This window comes from Manis javanica, chromosome 8, assembly GCF_040802235.1.
Source record: "Manis javanica isolate MJ-LG chromosome 8, MJ_LKY, whole genome shotgun sequence".
NCBI lineage: Eukaryota > Metazoa > Chordata > Mammalia > Pholidota > Manidae > Manis > Manis javanica.
The window spans coordinates 53,721,254-53,739,596 of record NC_133163.1 but is presented as its reverse complement, the minus strand read 5'-3'; the positions used below and the strand labels follow the sequence as shown (position 1 = coordinate 53,739,596).

The window sequence follows — 18,343 nt, the reverse complement described above, 5'->3', positions numbered from 1 at the left end:
AATAATAATAATAATAATAATGGGGGAGAAATGTGGGAGTCACATATAAATCAAGTATAAAAATCACACGAGTATTCATATTTGACCTGATTGTTCATAGTTCATGATGCGTGATCAAAGCCGAAAGTTTCTGTGATGACTGCCCTTGTACTGTTCACCATGTAAGAACTTATTCACTATGTAAGAATTTGTTCACCATGTAAGAACTTGTTCGTTATGCTTCAGAAGATTGGAGACTGTTGAGAATTAGGCTTGGGGTGGATTAATGATTGTGCATTGAGCACTGAGTCCCCTAAACAGAGTTTTATTGTTGTTAACAGCCATTTGATCAATAAATATGAGAGATGCCCTCTCAAAAAAAAAAAAAAAGGTAGGCATTGATCATGAAGGCCTGCTTCCATCACAAAAAGAGAGACAATAATTGCATATACATTTATCGGTGAGCCTTCTGATGGAAGACCATAATACCATAGTGAATATTCTGGCACCTCCCCTCACACATACACCAAAACCAAATGTAGTCAACAGTCTAGGTGCAACTATTAATTTACAAGAAATACAGAGAACCGAAAAAGCATGTTAAACTATAACAGAAGGATGCAATTAGCAAAAACATCCTGTTAGAAATTTTATAGAAAAAATAACCTAGGTACTTCAACAAATAAAGTGAAATAAAGAGAACAAACCTACAGATTAAAATAAATTTTGAAACACCTATCAACCAAATACAACCAGTGAACCATATAGGCAAATGCACATGCATGCATGCACGCATGCACACACACACACGATATTCAGAAGACAACTGGAAATTTGTATACTGACTGGATTACTGATTATATTAACTAACTGTTCTTTTTTTGCTGAACAGTGCTACTATAGTTATGTTTTCAAGAGTTTTTATCTTTTACAAATACATATTGAAATATCTGTAGATAAAATAATATATGATGTCAGGGGTTGGCTTCAAACTAATATGGGATGGGGAGTGAATGGAGATGTAGGTGATGTCTTGAGTTGATAACTGTTGAAGCTGGGTGACAGGTACATGGGAGTGTCTCATATTCTATTTTCACATGGTTTTGAAATTTGGCACAGAAAAAAAGAGAAAAAAAATAAATATATGGCACTAAACCTGGCATAAGACTTATAGACAAAGAATTTGAAGTTCAGAGAATTTAAATGAACTAATATGATGACAAAATCAGTAAGAGACTACTGGAACTGTTTTCTTGATCTCAGGATTATGTTCTCTACACATTACAATCAAAGAAGTGCTGTCCTGCTTAAAATGTTTAATGAACCAACTTATAATTGCTACTCCTGACAAGAGTAAATTCTTCCATAAAGAAGCATCTAGAATACCTTTGTTGGGTCATCAAAATGTGTCAGTCACCATTCTAAGCTTTTCACATGTATTAATTCCTCTCATCCTCAGAGTAGTATGATGAGGTGGGCACTGTTATTATTCCCACTTGACAGATGAAGAAATCTGAGCACATAGAAACTAAGCCCAAGGCAAGATTTAAACCTTGGCACTGTTTCTTCTTACATACTGTTTTACTGCCTTACTTATAAACTCCTAATTTCTTAAGCTTATTAAGGTTTTAACTCAAACAAGACACTAAAAAAGTGTAGAACAGAAACCTAAAAAGGATAGATCACATACAAAAACAGATATATGATACATACACACACTATGCAGATTAGATACAAAAGTACATGAGGGCTTTAAAATGAAATAAAGAGGAATCCGTGGAACAATCATTCTCTCATTTATATAATAGCAGTATTGATTCTTCATCCCCCACAGTCCTGCCATTCTTTGTTTTTATACCACCAAATTTACTTAGGAGCAATCTAGGCCAAGTAACTGGATTAGTCAATATTGAATAAATAGTCTACATTTGAAAAATTATGTAACATTCTTTTTACATAAATAACTACAATATAATGATAATGTTAGATAAAATTAAAATAAAATCTAACTCTCCATAGTCTACAGCAGCTTCACAACTTTAGATTCTGAACAAACCTAACAAAGGTCAAACTGTGAGTTTAGTAACTACTTAATTGACACCTATGCTACAAAACAGTGCTGAAATCAGTTGGGAGGCAATTATCTGCTACAATGAGAGCAAATAAATGATGAACAGAAATGAGAATTGTTTTAATATATATATGTATAATTATATAATATATACAAAGATATTTTTTGTAAAATGTGATTTATGAAATTAGGAAAATATTTTATCACAGCAACACTTCAAAATTTTTGACAGTTCAATTCTCCACACAGAAGAATTCAACTAATGATGGCATAAAAATTTATTAGTGAGCCTATGGAACATGTTGGCATATTTTCCTTTTCTCTGAGATTGACTTTCATTATATCTGGGAAAACAAAAGCAAACTTAGAAGTCTTGTTATAAATCATTATATCATGGATTCAGAAATTACACAGGAGAATGTAAGTCCCCAAAGCCATTACTATATCTAGTAAAACATCAAAGTTACATAATCAGCCTATCCACTGAAAAATTGGTTGCAATAGTTGTGAAATTACAGATTAGTGCTTAATATACAATAAAAATCGGATTTCTGTTTAAAATTATAGTTTCTAGTCAGAAATGCACAATGGCTTTGTAACATAAACCTAAGCAAATGAAATATATCACTGATACACATCAAGAAAAGCTGTTTAATCTTACAAATAAGAAAATAATCCCGTAATTTCTGAGCCTTATTAAAGTTTTGGCTCACACAAGAAACTAAAAAAGTTCAGAGCAGAAACCCAAAAAGGAAGATTAAAATTATGTAATAAAATAATAAGCAGTAAAAGATATGAATGATGAATAATGGACAAATCTTACTTTACCTGTAGCTTCAATACTCTCCTCCACAAAAATTTTGCCAAACTTTAAGTTGCTATATTGACTAATTTGAGTTTAACTTTCTTTGTCCAATTACTTTCCAACAGAAATATACATAAAAATGTGCCACAGTACACCATGATTAGCATGTATAATTTGGGGGTGGGCATGGGGAGGGCTGTACAACACAGAGAAGACAAGCAGTGATTCTACAGCATCTTACTACGCTGATGGACAGTGACTGTAATGGGATATGTGGGGGGAACTTGGTGATGGGGGGAGTCTAGTAACGTAATGTTCCTCATGTAATTGTAGATTAATGATAACAAAAAAAAAATGAGCCATAGTACAAATGTAGCTATAACTTCAAAACCTTGTTATGAGGATTAAATGAGTTAATATTCTAGTCAACACACAATTCCTAGAATTCCCTGGATTCCTAGAATTCAAGTATAAAGTTTTTGAAAACTATGCTTTGTAAAAGATAAATAGAATATAAATTAAATGGATGAGATTTATCTCCCACAAAATAACTCTAAAAGATAATTAGTAAGATGTGTGATTCTGGTAAAGTCCTATTTCATAAATATTCACCATGGAGAACCACTAATGCATCTTCCAAGTCTTTATCAAGGAAATTTAACCTAACAGAAATATAGTAAGTTGCAATCTATAACTTAGTGATCTACAGGGTCCTGAGAAAAGAGGTCACAACAAAGACTCATTTTGCTTTGTCCCAAGAAAAAAGACTTGATAACTGGTTGGTTTAAGTATCCAAGTCCCTTGAAAAGTATTCTCTTTAGAGAGAAAGGGTAATTTTTAAGTTTCTATAATAACTCTGATGATAAAATATTTAAGACTTTCCACATTCCTTTTCTTTGATTCCATGATTACCACTCATCCTCTACTTATTAACTTGGCTTCCCAAGTTCTTGGCCATAGGAAAGATTGGCCTGGATTTTCAACCTAAAATTTCTGATTACTGGAAAGGGTTATCTTCTTACCAACATAAACTGGGATTCTAATGTGTATAAGTACATCATTCTCCTATTTCATTTAGTTTGAATTGGGTTCCTGAAGTCTGAACACATGTGAGTAAAACTATAAATTTGAGCTTCTTACATTGGAAATTTGAGAACAAGACTTTCTTTCTTATTGACAACTGCTACAATCATCCCTCAGTTTTCACTCCCCTACCCCTAAAAATGGAAAAAAAAAATTATGGGTTTCTTGGACAGAAGGGTGGAAGGCCAGGGTGTGTGGGAGGGTGGGGGAGTACTGAAATATAGCCAAACTAAATTTATGCAGATTCATTTAAACCCCAAAATGATTAACACCAAAGCAGTAACCTAGAACCTAAACCAAAACATAAGGATGCCAGTTTACATAACCCTCATTGATACGTACTCTATTTCCAAAAGAAAAAAAAAATTTGTGATATTCAATCTTTAAGAAAATATACAGAAATTATTTTTGAACTTGCATTTTCCAGCAACATAATTTATAAAGCGTTTTGGCATTTGTGACTTAATTATTCTAATACTTAAAAATATTTGAGAGACATCCCATGTGGTACCTCTAGAGTAAGGAACACTTGTATTTAAAGCGCATAAATTAAAGACTTTATAAATACTCAAACTTTTCTCACTGGGTCATTCAAAAGTAATTGTGCTATCCTTCAAAAAAAAAATTATCTTCCACAATCCAAAGAATTTAGCCTCACACCAGATACTTGAGCTTTTCAATTGTGTCCGCTTATGTTTCATGTACAAAAAGAAAATGCTTACCAAATTCACAGTTCACCTAAAACAAAGAAATGTCTATTATTAGCCCGTAATCTATATGGCAGAATTCTCTTAGGGCAGTGATGCCAAGAACTTCTACTGCAACTGAAATTGCCTTTGCAATCTCCGTTTCCAGGAGACTGAAAGGCTGCGGAGACGCGTCAGGATCCAGCAGGGAGGCTGGGGCGGCAGAGGAAACCGGGGCAAATAAAGAGTCCCACAGAAGGGCTGCATTGATTTTGAGAACGGAGTGGGTAAAGGATGAATCCCACAGAGGTACTACATTAGGAGATTTTGAGAATGGAAGGAGAGTCCCACAGAGGGACTGCATTAGATTTTGAGAACGTGTAAGGGAAAGGCGGTCAGGTATAGGGAAAAATAGATTTGTTTCCAGATTACGAACTTTAAGTGAGGAGAGTAAGGAAAAATGACAGAAAATTATTAACTCCCAGTAACCAGAAGAGGTAAAAGGAGGTAGGGAGAAGGCGGGAGAGAAAAGGCCTCAAAGACCAGGACTTGAAAAAAAGTACATGAGCTTTGACTTGGCCCAGGTCTGGATCTCCTGTCCGGGTAACCGGACAGCAGGAGGAAAGGATCGAACTTACTCTGGGTTGTAGAGCAACGCGTTTGCAACGGTAAACGAGCCCTGCACAAGATGTCGCCTCTCTCCCTGCAGGGTCCCGTTCATTTCTTTACCTGTCACTGCAGCACCGGCGGCTCTCCGGAAGAACTCTGCCAAAGCCTGCGCTGCAGGACGGCAGAAAAAAAAAAATACCTGAGTACCAGGAATCACGCCAGCAGCGACAGGAGGAGGAGCCGTGGACAACCGGGCAGGATCCTGGCTTGCTTATAGTCAAACCCCAATTCTTACGGTAGGGCGGAGAACTTCCGCCCTGAGCGAGGAGAGCGTCACTTCCGCCCAAGCTTTTACCCTTCTTCGCCTGCAGGGCTGTAGATATGTTCGCTCTATTCGCTACGTTCGAAACGTTCTTCCTTTTCCTAGGGATTTCGGCTGTTCTTAGCACCTGACATAGACTACATGATCCAGCACGCATCACGGCAGATTGACTTCCGGGTTAAGAGGACCGCGCTGGGTACATCACCATGGAAGCGATCGATTTTGTCACGTGGTGCTCTTGGTTACGCCCAGTGGCAGTGTGGGGAATGGGGCTCGGACGGGGGCCATTTTGCCGAAGGCATCCTGCGGGAGTCAGGAACAGCCTGGCGGCAGGCTGAAGCCATTCCTTTTCCTTCTTTGCAGCTTGGGGCTTGTAGAGGAACAGAAAGGCCGGGCTCCTTCGAGCCCTCGGAGACGATGGTGTCCTCCAGCCTCCGCCACCTGACGACGCTCTATGGCGGCGGCTCCCTCCGCGCTACTCTTCCTGCCACCCCTTCCAACTCTCTTTGCTTACCGCCTCCAAAGCCCCGGCCCGTCTTTCCTCCGCAGAGACTGATAGTCCAGGTGGGGACACCATGAGAGGCGAGAAAAACTGCTGCCGTGGAGCTGCTGGAGCTTCCTGCCCCCCGACACCTTCACCTCTGGCGCCTCTGTCCTCAACTCTCTTGATGTCCGCGGAGGCAATCTCCAGTAGTTGGTCCGGGTCTGGAGGTGGTTTGTCAGGGGGAGATGAAGAGGAGACTCGGCTTCTTCAACTCCTTCGAACCGTGCCAGACCCTTCCGAGGCCTTCCAGTCTTTGCAGGCTGCTTTGCCGCGGCGGGGCGGTCGACTAGGCTTCCCCCGAAGGAAGGAAGCTTTGTATCGAGCCCTGAGCCGAGTCCTTGTGGAAGGAGGTAGTGATGAAAAGCGACTCTGCTTGCAACTCCTCTCAGACGTTCTCCGGGGTCAAGGGGAGGCAGGCCAACTGGAGGAAGCTTTTAGTTTAGCACTTCTGCCTCAGCTAGTTGTTTCTTTGCGAGAAGAGAATCCAGCCTTGCGGAAAGATGCGCTGCAGATCCTGAACATATGTCTGAAACGTAGTTCTGAACAGGTGCTGAGAACGCTTATACAGCAAGGACTGGAAAGTAGTGATGCCCGGCTTAGAGCTTCCACAGCACTACTATTTCCTGTCTTGCTTACTCCTGAGGATTTGTTGCTCGGCCTAGACCTTACCGAGGTGATAATATCTCTAGCCCGGAAGCTTGGCGATCAGGAAATAGAAGAGGAATCTGAGACAGCTTTCTCTGCACTTCAACAGATTGGGGAGCGACTTGGCCAAGAGAAGTTTCAGTCCTATATCTCTCGCCTGCCGTCTGCTCTGAGGAGACATTACAATCGCCGCCTGGAGTCCGAGTTTGGGAACCAGTTTCCTTATTATTTGGAACTTGAAGCCTCAAGATTTCCTGAAGATCCCCTTCCTTGTGCAGTGACTCTTTGCAACAACAATCTAAAATTTGGGATTATTCCTCAGGAGCTGCATTCAAGACTGTTAGATCAAGAAGATTATAAGAACCGAACTCAGGCCGTTGAGGAACTAAAACAGGTGATGGGACGATTTGACCCTAGTTCTACCCCTCATTCTAGTCTTGTTGGTTTCATTAGCTTGCTGTACAATTTGTTAGACGATTCTAACTTCAGAGTGGTCCATGGTACACTTCAGGTCCTGCATGTACTGGTTATTCGCCTTGGAGAGCAGGTGCAACAGTTTTTGGGACAAGTTATAGCAGCTTCTGTCAAAGTGCTGGCAGACAACAAATTGGTGATCAAACAAGAATACGTGAAAATCTTCCTGAAGCTAATGAAGGAAGTAGGTCCTCAACAAGTGCTTTGTTTACTCCTGGAACATCTCAAACATAAGCATTCCAAAGTGAGAGAGGAGGTGGTGAACATTTGCATCTGCTCCCTCCTGACTTATCCCAGTGAGGATTTTGATTTACCCAAACTGTCTTTTGATCTTGCCCCAGCTCTTGTAGATAGCAAACGCAGGGTACGCCAAGCAGCTCTCGAAGCCTTTGCTGTGTTGGCATCATCCATGGGCTCAGGTAAAACCAGCATCCTTTTCAAAGCTGTAGATACTGTTGAACTGCAGGATAATGGAGATGGAGTGATGAACGCTGTACAGGCCAGATTGGCTAGGAAAACCCTCCCAAGGTTAACAGAACAGGGATTTGTGGAATATGCAGTACTTATGCCATCATCTGTCCAAGGTAGGTCAAGTCATTTGGCACATGGAGCAGATACAGACTGGCTTTTGGCTGGTAACAGGACTCAGAGTGCACACTGTCACTGTGGTGACCACGTGAGGGATAGCATGCAAACTTACGGATCTTACAGCCCAACTGTTTGTACCCGAAGGGTTTTAAGTGCAGGAAAAGGAAAAAATAAATTACCATGGGAAAATGAGCAGCCTGGAGTCACGGGAGAAAGCCAGACCTCCAATTCCAAGGATATAGAACAGGTATGCATCTTCTCTAATTTCCTTGAGTTGAAACTAGGAAGAATTTAAAATGAAAATATTCCTGTAATGACTTAGGATGAGGCTGCTGAGGGTCCTTAAATTTTGTTTTTAAATCAATTTGAATGCTGATGTAGGGCACAGATCACATATGGTACAGATCTAATAGACTTCCTGCTTGATGGATTTGATTAGGTTTGAGGCACAATGTGATATATTCAATACCTGGATTTTGGTTTTGGCCTGTCACTTTGGCATGTTATACTATTCATACAACAACACTGAATACCTCTTAGATGCCAGATACAGAGCTAAGTTCTCGGAATAATGGTGAGACCAGTTCCATGAAGTTTAGGGAAAAGGTCACACCTGTAAACAGGCAGTTAAAAATTTGCTGAGTTCTGAAAATCGAAATATAAAGTGTCCTGTGGGAATACTGAAAATAGAAAAAAATAATTACACTTAAAGTCAAAAAAGTCTTCTGAGATGTGACATCTGAACTGAGATTTCTTCCCCTCAAAAGTTTTTGTTTTGAAAATATGACAGCTACAGACAAGTTAAAAGAATTGTACAGAGAATATCCATATACCTTATCTGTATGTACCAGTTATCATCATCTTGTCATATGTGCTCCATAGTTGCTGAGTCATTTGAAAGTAAGTGCAGATATCTTGACATGTCACTCCTAAATATTTCTGCATTTATTTCCTAGAATGACTTTCACCTTTATAACTAACCATCATATCATTATCATACCTGAGAACATAATAGTCATTCAGTAATATATAATATATAGCCTGTATTTAAATTTCTCCAACTGTCCCCAAAATGTGCTTTATAGTATTTGTTTTATTTTTGTCATTCAGGATCCAGTCAGATTCATGGGCTAATATGTTCCTTATCTAGACCAATCTGCCCACCTGTTTGTTTCTTGTTTTTTCAAGACATTGACTTTTTTGAATAGTCTAGGGTAGTTGTTTTGTAGAATTTCCCAAGTTCTTAAGTTATCTGATTGTTTCCTTATGATTATATTCAAGATAAGCAGTTTTACCAAAAATATTACATTGGTGATAACTGAACTTCATGTTACATCACATCAGGAGGCACGGGCATATGGTATCAGGTTGTTCCACTGTTGGTGATGTTAAATTTTACCATCTGGTTAATGTGGTGTAGGCAGACCATGTCATCATAAAGGTTTAGCCCATAATCTGTGGTATAACTTTGAGACCTTATGAATACCCTAACAACCTTTTATCCAGTGTTCTTAGTATTGACCAGTGAGCCTTACCCATACCATTTATTATATTAGTAGAATTGAAAATTATCTTAATGAAGGATAGGGATTAAATATTTAAACATTTTTATGTATGCCATTTTTAAAGTAAATGTATATATTTTTTTAATTAATAAACACTATTTTTAAAGCAATTTTAGTTTCACATCAAAACTGACAAAGTACAGAGATTTTCCATACCGTTTCTACCTCCACACATGCTCAGCCTCTCACCCTGCATCCCAAGGCACTACAGTGGTATATGTTGCAATTGATGAACCTACATTGACACATCATTATCACCCAACATCCACGGTTTTACATTAGGTGTTACACATTTTATGGGTTTGGACAAATATATCCATGCCCAATATCCACCATTACAGTGTCATATAGAGTACTTTCATGGCCTTAAAAATCCTTTGTGCTCTGCCTGTTCATCTCTAGCCCCCTGCTTCCTCCACCTGTTCACCTCCTGGCAACCACTCACTGACCTTTTTATTGTCTCCATAGTTTTGCCTTTTCCAGAATGACCCCTGGTCTGATTTTTTTCTAGCTTCTGCCCAGGCTCTGCTTTAACATTTGCAGTCTCCTGTTAATCTCTTAATTCTGTTTTGTCTACATACAGCATTGGTTAGTGACACTAAACAGCAAAGCTTCCAAAGAAAATCATGAATGTTTCAATTACATACTCCTATACCTTATCTTAAAGATTAATATATTAGTTTGCTAGAAGATGGTTCTTATAGTGTAGTGGTGGAAAATAAGGTTACAAGAGGGAGGCAGGGGCTAGATTGGAGACCCTTGAATGCCAGGATGAAGAGTTTAGCTTGTTATTTCAACAGTGACTTGAGACTGCATACAGGTTTGTTTTTTAAGCATTGTTTTAGGAAATTAATAACAGTAGCAGTGTTAGGATTGTTTTTTTTTTTATTTGAACTAGACACTGGAGACTTAGAAGAGCAATTAGACTTACACTTATTGGTCTACTTTAGGTGTGAGGTATTGAGTTTATGAGGATTAGCAGAGCATCTGGATTAGAGTGGAAAGTGATGGATATAAGAGATATTTAAAGGATTTAATGATTAAGTGTTGGAGATGGAGAGAAAGAGAGATACCTCTAAAATTTGATTGAGGTAACAAAATGCTTAATACATCCATGAATACACATGGGAAGGCCCAGAAAGAGGAAGTTAAATTTGAGGGGAAATGAATTTTAGGTGGAGGAAGATAGAACATTCCAGTTGAGTTCATATTGAAGACTTCTATTGAAGAGACAAGGAAACAACTAGAGGTATAGGTCTTGGAAGTCACATTCTGAGAAGTAATTGCTGAAACAGAATGGATAGGCTTTCCAGTGAAGGGCATACAGAGCAAGAGCAGAGTGCTTAAGACTCAGTCTTGACATATAACCCCATTTAGGGAGTAGCAGTAGGAGACAGAACCAAATAAGGCAGAGAACGGGTGCCTAAGAGTTGGAAGAAAACCAATAAAGAACAAGGCATTAGAAGTGGAGAGTTTGAAGGAAGCGCATCAGTACTGTTAGAAGCAGGAGAGATTGAAGAGAATGAATACTGAGTAGCATGATTTGTTACATTAATTCAGCCTGCTGCTTATAAAATAACTTTGAAGGGACTTTTCTCTTAATTTTCTTTCTTTAATTTTCTCTTAATAATTATTCTGATTGTAAAAAAGTTATGTATGTGCTAATTATAGAAACTTTGGAAAAGATAAAACGCACAAAGAAGAAATTTAAATGTCTCAGCAGCCTTACTACTGAAAGAGGGACTCACTGCAGTAAATATTTTGTTACCTATGCCCAAGTATAATTTCAGTTTATGTATACGATAGTCTTTTTTCTGTACATGAGAGTCTCCCACTTTCACTTACTTTATCATGAAATTTTTTCCATTAACATCAAATTATCTGTAGTAGAATTTTAATGGCTATCTAATATTGAATCATACTATATCATGGCCTGTTTAACTGTTCTCTTACTTTTGACTATTCAGACTTTGTTTTTGTTTCCATCATTTAGTTAATTATTTTTGTGTCCTGACATATCACAGACTGATAATCAGATTCCTATGATACTCTTAACTTTGTCTCTCTTTTTGTGTTTTATGAGTGTTTTAATGAATTAGTGGAGTCAAGTAGTCAGGAATCACTAGCTGGCTACCATATTAGATGTGTTTTTCCTAACAGAGGCAGAGAAAGGAGCCACTTATGAATTCAATGTGTATACTGTGTCTTGTAGGATGGTAGATATTAGGTATGCAAGATACATACAATTCAGTCCCTGTAATCATTTTTGAGAAACTTAACTGAGAGGTAAAAGCAAGGAATTAATGTCCCTGAATAAAGACTTGAATGAGTCAAGAAAGCAGGTATAGAGAGAGGTTAGCTTTGGAACAAAGGAGGAAGTCTTTTCCTCTGGAGCTGAAGGTAAAACAAAGAGACATGACTTAGGATACAGAAAAGTTTTTGTTTTTTTTAAGTCAAAGGAAGATATGAGCTCTAGTGCTTCTCAACCTTTGATGTGCATATGAATTGCCTCAGGATCTTGTTAGGATAAAGATTCTGATTCAGTTTGTCTGGGTCTGAGACTATAGGTCTAATATAAATATTGCTTGCACTGCTGAATTGTTGACCACATTTTGAGAGCAGTGCTCTAATATTAAGCTTCCATATTCTGGTAAACTAAGAGACAAGCTGAGAATAGAAAATAGAGGCTCAGGGTATTGGAAAATGTGGGAAGTATTTAGAATCCTTAATATGACAAATTTAAAGGTAATAGAAAGCCTGAAATTATTAAATTGTGCTAATGTATTTGGTGTGAACTTAATCCTAAGAATTGAGATTTTCCTTGGATGTTGAATTGTTTCCAATAAGTGGTCTTCAGTTTTCTTTTTAAAATGATTGAAGAATCTGAGTAAGAAAATCCCTTAGATTTAAAACATGTCAAAATCATGAACAAAATTTGAAACCATATCTAATATCAGCGTAGATGTTGGATTGTTTCCAATAAGTAGTCACTATTTTTTTTGGGGGGGGTGGTCCTTGAAGTATTTGAAAAACTTTTTTTTAATGCTTGTCAAAATCATGAACAACCCAAATCATATCTATTCCCAGGGTAGATGATGTATTTAAAAACTTAAAAGTAATTTTTTAAATAAATTTTTAAACTTTAAAAGCATATTAAATAAGACTATATATATTATATTGATTTTACCATCTTAAAAAAAAGCTTTAACAATTCTCTTGATAAATGGACAAAACATATCCATTATCTTATATACATATTTTTATTTCCCTGTCCTAACTTTTTTACTCTGGGCAGGGTCACTATACCTTAAGTACAACCTTACCCAAAGAAAGCAGCTTCTTGTTTCCTCATAGATAGAGAAAAAATTGTCATTTAACTAAAAACTGTCTTTCATTCTCTCCATGAGAACATGTTTCTTAATCCTTTTTATAATGATTTAAGAGGCAAAAAAAAAAATGAATTTAACATCATCCAAAGGCATTTATATATGCCTCAACCTGTTTATTTAATGGTTATCTATAATGTATGAGACAAAGGTAAATTAAAATCACATTTATGATCAGTGATTTCCATTTTTACCTGAATTGGAAATTGTTCAGGATCTACAGATTTTTCTCAATTCAATTTTATATTAGTCTAAAATCTTAAAGTTAACTAAGGGTCTGAAAATTACAACATAAGCTACTATATTATTAAGCATTAAGTATTTGTGGTACTGTAAAAATTGATCCTTTTTTTTTTAATTGCACCATTGATGTACAATCTTATATTGGTTTCAGATATACAACACAATGGTTCAACAGAGACCCATATTATTGAATCTTCACCCCCACTAGTGTGCTTACTCTCAACATAGAAAGACGTCACAGAATCATTGACTATATTCTGCATGCTTTACTCCCATCCCTGTGGCCAACTTACATTATGATTGAGAGTTACTGTGCCCCTTTATCCAGCTCACCCTCCCCACCCACCAACCCTATCCCCTCCTCCATGGTAACCACTAGTCACTTCTCAGTGTCTATGAGTATACTGCTGTTTTGTTCAGTCTGTTCTGCTTTGTTTTTATATTCCACAAATAAAATCATATAATATTTGTCTTTCTACACCTGGCTTATTTCACTGAGCATAATATACCCTTTAGATCCATCCATGTTGTTGCAAATGGCAGGATTTCTTTTTTTCTTTATGGCTGAAAAATATTCTATTATATATTTGTACCATATCTTCTTTATCCATTCAAAATTGATCCCTTTTTAAAAAGTATTATCTGTAAACTTTAATGGAACACAGGATTTTAAATTTTATATTTTGAATAGGAATGATATTAATGTATCCAACCTGTGAAACTGGAAAGGAGATTTTAAAAATTTAGTTTGGCTTTTCATGAGAAAGCAAGTTCATGTTTGCACAACTTTATCATATCAATATTATTTTTATATGTGATAAAATAGCTGTTTTTAAATGAATTTGATTCGTCCAGAAAGCCATCGTAAATAGGATTTCTACATGAGCTTTTTCTATACAATTGTATACCAAATATTAAAACTTCTAAGTTTGTTTAGGAGCATTTTGTTTTCTTGTTCTTTACTTAGTGACCAAAGTCATTAAACTCACAGCTAGTGTGTGTTTTGTCTTGAATGTACAGCTTTTGGAAAGACTATATTTTTCCCTAAAGAAACAGTACATTTAAATCATAATAAATAAGGAAATCTTAGAACTCTTTGGGATTTGCTTAATTTAATGTGACATTAACAATTAACCTGTTAATAATGATTTTAATAATCTAATTAGAAGGGAGCTTGTTCTAGTTGAGTTTATTCTGATTAATTCTGTCGACAGACAAGATAAACCAATTTGTTTGCTCAAAAAATATTTCTTACTAATAAAATGGAAAAGTTTTACCATATATATAACTTGAGTATCTAATTATAATAAAGCATCAGAATTTAAGGTAGATGCAGGTACCAATCTTTTAAGGATGTTAACCAGCTAAAGAAACAAAAACATATAATTAAGCACTGTTAGATTCATTAAGTTCATCAAGGAAGCATCACTGTTGAGTGTGTTGCTTTTAAATATATTTCTACAAATTCTTTGATATTTTTTCCTTGAAAAGTTGGAGTCCAGTTCTTCTTGCCTTGAATGTGTCAAGACTTAAAAACACACTTATAAGAAATAAAGTTAGAAATAATGATACGTGATTTCAAAAAGTAGGTTATAAAAAGGCACTACATCTGAGAACCCTCCTACAGTGTTGGTGGGAATGTAAATTTGTGCAACTGCTATGGAAAGCAATATGGAGGTGCCTCAAAAAATTAAAAATAGAAATACCATTTGACCCAGCAATTCCACTGCTAGAAATTTACCCAAAGAAAACAAAATCCTGATTTGAAAAGACATATGCACCCCTATGTTTATTGCTGCACTATTTGCAATGACCAAGATATGGAAGCAACTTAAGTGTCCATCAATCAATAAATGGACAAAGAAGATACAGTACATATACACAATAGATTATTATTCAGCCATAAAAAGAAAAGAAATCCTTCCATTTGCAGCAACGTGGATGGAGTATAGGGTATTATGCTCAGTGAAATAAGCCAGGCAGAGAAAGACAAATACCATAGGATTTCACTTGTTTGTGGAGTATAAAAACAAAGCAAAACAGAAGGAACAAAGAAGCAGTAGACTCATAGAAACCAAGAAGGGACTAGTGGTTAACCAAGGGGAAAGGATTGGGGTGGACGGGTGAAGAGGATAAAGGGGCACAATAATTCATAATCACAATGTAAGTTGGTCACGGGGATGGTAGCACAGCATGGAGAATATAGTCAATGTTTCTGTAATACCTTACTACATTGATAGATAGTAACTGCACTAGAAGGGGTGAGGATTCAATAATATGGGTAATTGTTGAATCACTGTGTTATATATTTGATTTTGTTTACTTTCATCTTTGGTAGAGAATTTGATTTTTGTAGATATTGACAGATATTAGTCCTACAATAAGTAAACATCAGAAACCTTAAGTTTGGGATGGAAAAAGAGGGTTCTGCTTATTAAGAGTAAAGGACTTGAGCTCATATCAGTAACATTTAAAAACAAACATATTCAGAACATACCAGTAAGGAAACAAGATTCCACATTCCCTGTCAGCTGCCTGACCACCATACTCTCAGCCAACAGAAATCACCTAGTAGACCATAAAGTCAAAACCCATTTCCACCACTGCTGCCATCTGTGTGGAAACTGTTCTCATGTGCTCAGGCGAAATCAGAACCAGAAACAGGTTTTATCAAGAGTCAGATTCACTGTATAAGAGCCATATTGCCCATTGCCCAGTTAGTTATGTGAGGAAAGGTCAACTGAAGACTGAAGTTCCCAAGTCTCAGAAAAGGTATACTTCAGACAATGAGTTTGAGTCTCTTATTAAGACGCAGCAGGTCAGTATGTTAGTGAAACTTCCAGAAATAAACATCAAACAAGGAGGCAGAAACCCCTTTGTTTTCTTACTTGTAAGAGAGTCAGCTGAGAAGCTAACTCAAGGTAAAACCAGGGATGAGAAAAGAGGAAAAAACATTACAGATCAGGCATAGTAGTCTTGTTTGCACATTTTATGGGCAAACTCGTTACCTGATAGCTACCAAAGAATTCAGTCTAGGTGTTCTGCCCTTGTGTAGGAAGCCTAAGGATATCGAAGAAACCATTTTTGTTGTTTTAAATATATGTATTTTAGCTGTGTAACATATATGACAGTCTTTCTAAGGTCTACCAAATCTTCTATCAGTGCTATCTTAAGCCAGATGTGCACTATTTTCTTCATTGAAATTTCTTCCTTAACAAAATTTTTAAAATGTGGAAGCAACTGAAATGTTGCATAATAGGAGAGTGGCATGTCCTACCAACAGAATATTATGCAGACTCTAAAAATAGTTTATATCCTTAGACCTAACTTCTATTTTTAGTACTTCTGTCCTACAGAGATACACAAGCATAACACTACGGGGTTGTATTAGTGAAAAGTAGTGAAATACCCACTAGTGGTTGAAATGTCCACTAGTGGTAACTGTGAATCCAATCATATATGGAGTGCTAAGCAAACATTAAAAAGAATAAAGAGATACATATGATTAACAGTAAAGGATGTCTGTAATATGCTGAGTATTTACTTAGTGTAAGAATATTATGTGATCTATTTTTTTTTAACTTAAGGAAGATTGTTTATATACAGAAAAAGATCTGTTAACAGTTTATCAATAGGATTCTAACAAAAGGGGTGCCAAAGAAGAATTTGATTTTATATCTTATTTACTTCTGTAATGTTTGCTTTTTTTACAATGTGCAGTTACTACTTTTGTAATTAAAGTTTATAGCACTCTATGAGAGGTTTTAACAACATGGGAAATATATTACAATGTTAAGTGCCAAATGAAATGGCTATAAAACATACATAGTATTACAACTGTGTTTTCTTAAGTGTGCATAGAAAGTGATTTGAGAAAAACACGCAAAGATGTTTCAGAAGGTAACTGGGTGATTGTAATAAACTTTTTAAATGGCTACCAGTATGGGACAGGTTGCAGTTCAAGTAAAACCAAAAAGAACTGGTAGAAGATGAAAGGGTCCAAAAACTGGAGGTCAAGATAAAGTTTATATGATTAAATAAAGGCAGAGTGTAGGTGGCTTCTGAATTAGGTCTTTCACTGATAATTTGCTATTAACTCTACCAAAATTAGGGTTAAAACTATTTTTATGATGTTTTTACACCCCCTGACAGACACTACTGAAAGGCATTTGGTCAAAGAAATCTTTTTATATGAAATATGTATAAGAAATCAAATGCAAAGTTCAAGATAATAAACTGCAAGATTGAAATAGTAGATAACACTGAATTACAAGTCATTGTTAATATTTAGTTTGAAACTTGCCTTCTATAACACTTTCATGTACTGTAACTCTAAGGAATTACATGAATTAAATTTTGGATACAAACTTCAAAGACTGAAAACTCAGTTCTGTGTTCCTAAGAGTCCTAAGGTACTCTAAACAGACTGATTCACATTTCGTAAATTTAGGTCACAACTCCTTCAAAATTTATCTGTACTTTTCTCTTTTACTCTAACTTCCCTTTCCCTTTTATTCATTATTTAGTTCCATCAAAGCTTATCCTGATGAAAATCATTTGACTACTTTTAAGAGAGATCAAAAGAGTCTCTCATTTTAATAATAATTGGTATGTCCTATAGTTTGCTTTCAAACATCTGCAGATTTTTTATAGCAAAACTTAATCTCTTGACTTCTTGAAAATGCCACTCTCACACACGCGTTTCTCCACCACTTCCACTTGCCTGCATTGTCCCCATCACTACACCACCACTAGTTGTATGTATCTGGCATACATACTAATATTCTGTTCTCTGAAAGGAGAAATTAATTGCAGAGTAATGTAAGATATATTCCATATTGGGGAATTATTTCTGGATTACTATTTAAACTGGGTTAGTATTTCTTTTTAATATATCTGATCAGAAATTGTAATTTGTTCCATGTTTACTCCATTGTGTCCTTTTAATAGTGACTACTATACAATCAGTCATAGGAGTTGTTAATATTAATTTCCCCAATTAATAAAATTGGGGAAAGTAAAGTCAGGCCTTTTTCATCTGTGGCATTCTTTATTTCTCAGTGATTTTCTCGGTTAATTTTTGAAGGAGTAAGCAGATTTTTCCACATAATTTAATGAGGAATAACAAGTTATCTGAGGTGTATTTGGCATTTTATAGTCTTATACTGTAATATTCAAGCAGCTAACTAGTTTTTAAATAGGCATATCTTTAATTGTATTGTATTTCAGTGCTTTTTGATACTTGGAAGTGTTTGCAAGGAAGCATACTGAGAAGGCTTATAGTTCACCACATGTCTAGATTTGACTGTATCTTTAAGCTCCAAATATATAGACAGTCAGTAT

General features: G+C 36.3%; 2 protein-coding genes across 6 annotated transcripts in view; one reads left to right on the top strand and one right to left on the bottom strand.

Moving 5' to 3' along the window:
• The window catches only part of KLHL28 (kelch like family member 28), a 39,783-nt gene extending 34,217 nt beyond the window's left edge, over positions 1–5,566 (bottom strand). Inside the window, exon 1 of one of the 3 annotated variants that reach the window (XM_017670260.3) lies at positions 5,433–5,566. The gene's annotated coding sequence lies outside the window, so the exon portion shown is untranslated. Of the gene's footprint in view, positions 1–5,262 lie in introns of all 3 variants that reach the window. The other 2 variants (XM_017670259.3, XM_017670258.3) reach the window with 2 other exon arrangements.
• A 247-nt stretch (positions 5,567–5,813) lies between these two features.
• Positions 5,814–18,343, top strand: part of TOGARAM1 (TOG array regulator of axonemal microtubules 1) — a 77,465-nt gene continuing 64,935 nt past the window's right edge. For all 3 annotated transcript variants that reach the window (XM_017670257.3, XM_017670256.3, XM_017670255.3), the window contains exon 1: positions 5,814–8,053. In XM_017670257.3, coding sequence (XP_017525746.3) covers positions 6,131–8,053 — 1,923 coding nt within the window. In that variant the 5' untranslated portion in view covers positions 5,814–6,130. The remainder of the gene's footprint in view (positions 8,054–18,343) is intronic.